The sequence below is a fragment of the Bufo bufo genome, chromosome 8 (genome assembly GCF_905171765.1).
Source record: "Bufo bufo chromosome 8, aBufBuf1.1, whole genome shotgun sequence".
In the NCBI taxonomy this organism is placed as follows: domain Eukaryota; kingdom Metazoa; phylum Chordata; class Amphibia; order Anura; family Bufonidae; genus Bufo; species Bufo bufo.
This window is the reverse complement of record NC_053396.1, coordinates 211595369-211601995: the sequence shown is the minus strand read 5'-3', so window position 1 is coordinate 211601995 and position 6627 is coordinate 211595369. Positions and strand designations below refer to the sequence as shown.

General features: G+C 49.8%; 1 protein-coding gene across 1 annotated transcript in view; it reads right to left on the bottom strand.

Annotated features, from left to right (window-relative positions):
* LOC120978209 (olfactory receptor 1019-like) overlaps nt 1–2901 on the bottom strand; it is a 61226-nt gene extending 58325 nt beyond the window's left edge. The window contains exon 1 of the mRNA XM_040406433.1: nt 2815–2901. Within this exon, the coding sequence (XP_040262367.1) occupies nt 2815–2901 (87 nt within the window). The remainder of the gene's footprint in view (nt 1–2814) is intronic.
* Between the last annotated feature and the right edge of the window lie 3726 nt (nt 2902–6627).

The following is a 6627-nucleotide window of genomic DNA, read 5'->3' as shown; positions in this document are numbered from 1 at the left end:
GCCATCTCTGGAACTCCCATAGAAACGAATGGAGCAGCCACGTGCAAGTGCGTCCAGCCCACGCCGTTCATTTCAAGGGGACTGCAAGTCCCCGTCCTGATCGGAGGGGGTTCTACTGCGATCTAATAGGTACCCCCTATCCAACTTAAAGTAACTGGAATACAATTCATAATTTTATTGCCTCTTTTATGCAGGCTACAAAAAATAATAATCCTAGTTTGCTGGTGGCAGCCCGTGCCGTCTAATCGCCCTCTGCTGACGGCAAATAATAATTCAGTTTGGGGGCGAGCGATGGGGTTAGCCATCACTACTCCCTATACTGTGGAGAAGATCGCTGCATGTAATAGCATTCAACGCTTCCTTCCCGACAATTAGTGATGAGCGAAGCGAGCTTCCAATCCTAGATCGCTTTGGTCATAACTTCGTTTGAATACTGCGCGGAGCTTCGTCTCTTCGTCATATTTTGTTCGGGTTGTGGTATCCATTATACAGGCCATAGACTTCTATTATAACGGAATGCCTTCTAAATTGCGTTATGGTCCGTGGTAATGGAATCCATAACGCAATTCAGCATATACCCCGACCCGAACTTTCAAATATGAAGTTCGCTCATCCCTAGTTATCACCAAGGTCTCGGCATTCGATTTTTAGAATTAAAAAACATTCTAAAACAGGAATGCGAAGCCGACTTCAGATCCAAATTGTAAAATGTCCCCCCCCCCCCCCCCCCTCCAGTTTAAAAAATCAAATCCCAAAGTTATTCACCGAAGCCCCACGAGACTTTGGTGATAACTATGATAGAAAAAGACCAGCACTCGAGGGTCAGTCTTCTCCTATCAATTTGGGACGCCAACCCTGGGACACGTGCACCGACCAGCAGGTATATCGCATTGCCGACCGACTATTGTTACGGAATTTGGTGATAACTAGGGATGAGCGAATCGACTTCGGATGAATCATCAGAAGTCGATTCGTAAAAACTTTGTTCTAATACTGTACGGAACAGGAGCTCCGTACAGTATTAGAATGTATTGGCTCCGATGAGCCGAAGTTATTGCTTCTCGTGAGACTTCGCGCAATAACTTCATAAATTAATTTGTACTGTAAAAAACCTGGTACCTTGGAACCGAACCAGAGTTCGGGAAATGTTTTTTTTTTTACAGTATAAATCAATTTCTGAAGTTATTCTGCAAAGTCTCGCGAGTCTTCGTGAAGCAATAACTTCGGCTCATCGGAGCCAATACATTCTAATACTGTACAAAGCTTCTGCTCCGTACAGTATTAGAACGAAGTTTTATGCTAATTCCCTTCGGATGTTTCATCCGAAGTCGATTCGCTCATCCCTAGTGATAACTGATTTCGCCTCGCCGGAGCCCATACATTTTAATGCTGTACAGAGATGGATCGCCGTACAGCATTAAAATTAAATTTTTGAGTGAATCAACTTTGGATCTGAAGCTCAATTTGCTCATTCCTACCAACAATCATCAGCCTCATCTGCTGGCCTAATACAGCCGTCACGTTCCTTCCCAATAATTGTTTCGACAATTGCGTAGTGTAAAGGAACTTTAACACAGACGATCAGGAACGAAGCAGATGTTCCCAATCGCTGTCCGATCATCTTCGTAGGTGACTGATTCATTCACATCAGCAATCGCTTGTCCCCATAGAACATCAATGTTCCAGTTCATCCACCACGATCTGGTGCGTAGGAATAGTGTTGAGCGAACTTGTGTTTTAAGTTCGGCGTCTAAAGTTCGGCTTCCGGTTAGCGGAGAATCCCGATATGGATTCCGAATTCCGTTGTGGTCCGTGGTAGCGGAATCAATAATTGGCCATTATTGATTCCGCTACCACGGACCACAACGGAATTCGGAATCCATATCGGGATTCTCCGCTAACCGGAAGCCGAACTTTAGACGCAGAACTTAAAACACAAGTTCGCTCAACACTACTAAACATTGATAAACCTGTCCCACGTTTTTTTTCCAGTGGGGTCAGATTCTACGTAGGGATGAGCGAACCTCTGTTTTCAAGTTCGGCGAACAAGGTTGAATCACTTATAGTCCGTGGGTAGCGGAATCCTTAGATAACCTGAACCTTGTTCGCCGAACTTGAAAACAGGAGTTGGTGAGCGAACTTGTGTTTTAAAGTTCGGCGTCTAAAGTTCGGCATATCGAAAAATCGCGTTATGGATTCCGCTACCACGGACCATAACGGAATTTAGAATCCATAACGCGATTCTTCGATCACCACAAGTTCGCTCAACACTACTTCTACGCTTTGATATACGAGCTCGTGGTTTTTCATTAGTCCATCGTTTCCAGTCACACATCAAGATTAGTGTTGAGCGAACTTCTGTTTTAAGTTCGGCGTCTAAAGTTCTGCTTCCGGTTAGCGGAGAATCCCGATATGGATTCGGAATTCCGTTGTGGAATCAATAATCGGCCATTATTGATTCCGCTACAACGGAATTTGGAATCCATATCGGGATTCTCCGCTAACCGGACGCCGAACTTAAAACAGAAGTTCACTCAACACTAATCAAGAGCAAATGACTACAATCAACTTAAAGGACAAGAATATCCAAAAATAAAAAAAAGCTTTAAAGAGTCCGATCATCTGGAAACTTCCTTCACTCCAGAAGCAGGAGGAGAGCTGAGGAATGTAGAACTGCAAGTTTCAAGAATGGCTGAAATAACATGAAACCCCCCCAGAGCACAAAGAGGAGAAGCCCCAGTCCCAGCAATGTCCCAGCAATGAGCCCCCCACCCAGAGACACAGGCGACCCCCATCCCGGCAGCTGCTCCTTACCCAGAAGATGAAGGTGTAGATCAGCAGGACGCTCTTTAAACAAGTTATAACGGGCTTTGTCTGCAGCCGACGGGACGGGGACGCCATGGCTTCTCCGAACTTCTGCCAGATCCGACCTGGATGCCGGAAACTCCCGAGCGAGCGCCGGAAACTGCCGAACCAGGCACCGGCCACTCCCGACGGACGAGGTGTAGCAGAGCCGAGTGTGTGGCTTGTCCTGGCGGAGGTGACAGCAGGAGTCCCAGAGGCTTGTAGAGAAGTAGTGAGGAGGAGACCCCTGGGGTGTAGTTTACATTGGCGCCTCCTTCATGGGCTGATGTCAATGGTGTGTCTGGGGGTATAGGACCTCCTCAACATGAGGCCCCTGCAGGCTTGGGAGAAGCGGCTGCCAGACAGATCTGATGCCGCTTATCCCCAGACTATTGGTTCCCCCACAAATATCGCGCAGACGATAAATCTCAGCGGTATTAGTTCACGCGTAAAAATACCGCGGATTCTGCGCCCAGATCTACGGGATATAAGGCTAAAGGCTGCACGGCGACTATTTGTCACGCGACATTTATTGTAATGATAGTCTATGTCGGCTGCGACGTGACGCGGGTATTTGTGCAGCTGTCGTGTCGCAGCTAACCTCCAGCTGTGGTAAAACTACAACTCCCAACATACACGCTTGGCTGTTCTCAGAACTCCATAGAAATGAATGGAGCATGCTGGGAGTCGTAGTTTCACCGCAGCCACCACTGCCATAGACTATCATTACGATAAATGTCGTTAAGGGGGGGAGACATAAATCGCCTCCACGTGCCAAGGGGCAATGCACGCAGAAGCTGACCCGGCGTCGGGCGGAGTTAAAAGCCGTCTATCCTCAGGATAGGTCATCGATATCAGACCCCCGCCGCCAGCTGTATGAGAATACCGGGCCCAGGAGCCTGAGGGGCCCAAAGACCCCTGTGCCATATAAGAGGACACTGGTATTATAGAAAGTGCCTGCTGGTCAAGTTACACCTCTGGCTGAAGGGAAGGGGTTAGGTCAAGAGTTTGGATTGAGAGGGGGGGGGGCTGAAGGCTACGTGTTTCCCTGTCCCTCGCCACAAAGCACTGAGGGAAGGGGGGCCCAATCTGAACTCTTGCATCAGGGCCCATGAGCCTTTAGCTGCGCCCCTGATGTCGCGCGTAGTGTGCGCGTACCGTCTCCCGTCTTTCTTCCTGCTCCTCACCGCTGCTTTGCCATAGACATACAGCAGTGAGCGCCCGGGACCCCCGCCAGCTCTTCTGCGAGCGCCGCGGCCTTCTCTCTCCGCTCACCAAGCACAGCGTTTCCCCCATCTCGATTGTTACCCACATTCTTGATTTTGTGTCACCATTGCACTGAAAGCCCCGCGTGGTATCTCGGCCTGCCCGGCCCACGGATTTGAGTGGTCTAGGCAGAGGAGATGTAATCTCGCCAGCCGTGTGTTTTCGTGTGTGTGTCGGCACTTCAAGAATCAGCGCACTCACCGTACGGGCCTGATGCGTAGTACAGATGAAGCATTGAGCGGGAACATCTCACCTGCCACTCAAAGCTGGGACGGCTGTGGTTCACCTTCTTAGGCTACTTTCACCTCAGCGTTTTTGGTTTCTGGTTTTAAGATCCGGCAGAGGATCTCAAAACCAGCCCAAAATGGGTTAGTTTTGTCCCCATTCAATGGGGACAAAACTGATCAGTATCAGTTCGGTTTTGTTGCGTTTTGTGTCTGAAACTGAACAAACCAGATCCGGCATGAAAATCAATGTAAGTCACAATAATAGGAAACGGAATGCACACGGAGTAACTTCAGTTTTTTTCGCGGACCCATTGAAATGAATGGTTCCGTATACGGTCCGCAAAAAAGAACGGACACGGAAAGAAAATACGTTAGTGTGTGTGAGGCCTTATGCAAATTAGGTGTTTGGCGCAATGAGGCATCTCCGTTGCTCTCGTTCCACTCAAGTGCCACTCCATTCTGTCTCCAGCCCCTCCCTCGCTGCTTTGCAGGGCCTCAAGGTTATGTCCTCGCAGGGCCTCAAGGTTATGTCCTCGCAGGGCCTCAAGGTTATGTCCTCGCAGGGCCTCAAGGTTATGTCCTCGCAGGGCCTCAAGGTTATGTCCTCGCAGGGCCTCAAGGTTATGTCCTCGCAGGGCCTCAAGGTTATGTCCTCGCAGGGCCTCAAGGTTATGTCCTCGCAGGGCCTCAAGGTTATGTCCTCGCAGGGCCTCAAGGGCCTAAACGCAGAGAATTTCCACCGTGGATTTGCAGGCAGAAAATCCCCAACATTTACAGTAACAGAGAAGTGGGGGAGGTCACAAAATGTCATCCACGTGCCGCAGAAACACCTGGGGATCTATGCTGCTGCTTCCAGCATGGGCGTCATCCTTTGCAATGAATTTGCCTGTAACTACTTTGCAGATTTGCATCACATGTGGACGTTTGTGAACATCTTCTGGGCTGTAAATGTGCCCTGTGTGAGTGGTGACCGGACGCAGAGCGCCCCCTACAGTCTTCACATGCCTAGATTTCCTGTGACCTGAGCTTTGTTCTGACGTTTTCAGTACTGGAATGTCCTCTGTTAGGGCTCATGCACATGAACATATGCTGGCCAGGCTGCTGCGGACCGCAAATCGTGCTCCGCAATTCACGGGCAGCGGCCGCGTGCCTGCTGTCTGCGGAACCATTCACTTCAATTGGGTCCATGATCCGCATCTGATGTTCTATTTTGTTTTGCAGTGCGGAGGCACAGACAGAAAACCCATGGAAGCACCGCTCCATTCTGCACCGCACCGTATGATCAGGATTTCCCTTTAATGGCTCCGCATCCGTGATGTGGTGCGCACACGGCGGTTGCCCGTATATTCCAGACCCGCTGTGTGCATGAGGCCTTATGCAAACATACAAATCTAGTCTAAGGCCTCCTGCACACGAACTTGTGCTTCCCGTTGCCGTATTGCAGATCCGCAATACACGGGCACCTTTCCGTGTGCATTCGCATCACGGATGCGGACCCATTCACTTCAATGGGTCTGCAAATCCTGAGAAGCGGAATGGAAGCACGAAACGGAACCCTACGGAAGCAGTACGGAGTGCTTCCGTGGGGTTTCGTCCCCTACTTCCATTCCGCTGCGGCTGCCCCGCAGATGGTGTTCTTGCATTGCAGCCAGCATTTTGCGGGCCGCAGCACGACCACGGGGCGCACGCGTTCGTGTGCAGGAGGCCTAATGAGAATTGACCATATATTAAACCCTCGCATTGCCCCAGAGGACATTGCCGGCCAATGAACATATTGTTTTCAGAATAGATTCCCGTTAGTCGCGGGTTGTTGCTCGCAGTGATCTGTGCAGCTCTGATGAGCTTTTAGAAATGATGAATGCATGGAAATGGTTTGGTAATTAGGTCACATGCCGTCATGTCAGTGATAACGGTAACGCAGCCTCGGAGGCACCCCCCCGCAGTCCCACTTCCAGAGCATACATGTAGATTTGCAGTGCGATTAGACCGGCGTTCCTCCATTGTGTTGCTAATGGTTTTCCTGCCGCTAATTCACTTTGATCAATTCATCTGCGCGTTGTCCCCGGGACATCCTCGCAGCTGCTAGCACTGAGCAGATTCGTGTAAGGGCTCACGCATTCCGTACATTGGGGCCACAAATTGCAGTCCACAATTCACGGCACCGTCCGGGTGTCTGGCGCAGACGAATTTAGACCCATTCAACTTAAATGGGTCCGTGATCTGCACCGCAAAAAAAAATAGACCAGGCACAGACAGAAAACCCACGGAAGCACTCTGTAGTGCTTCCGTG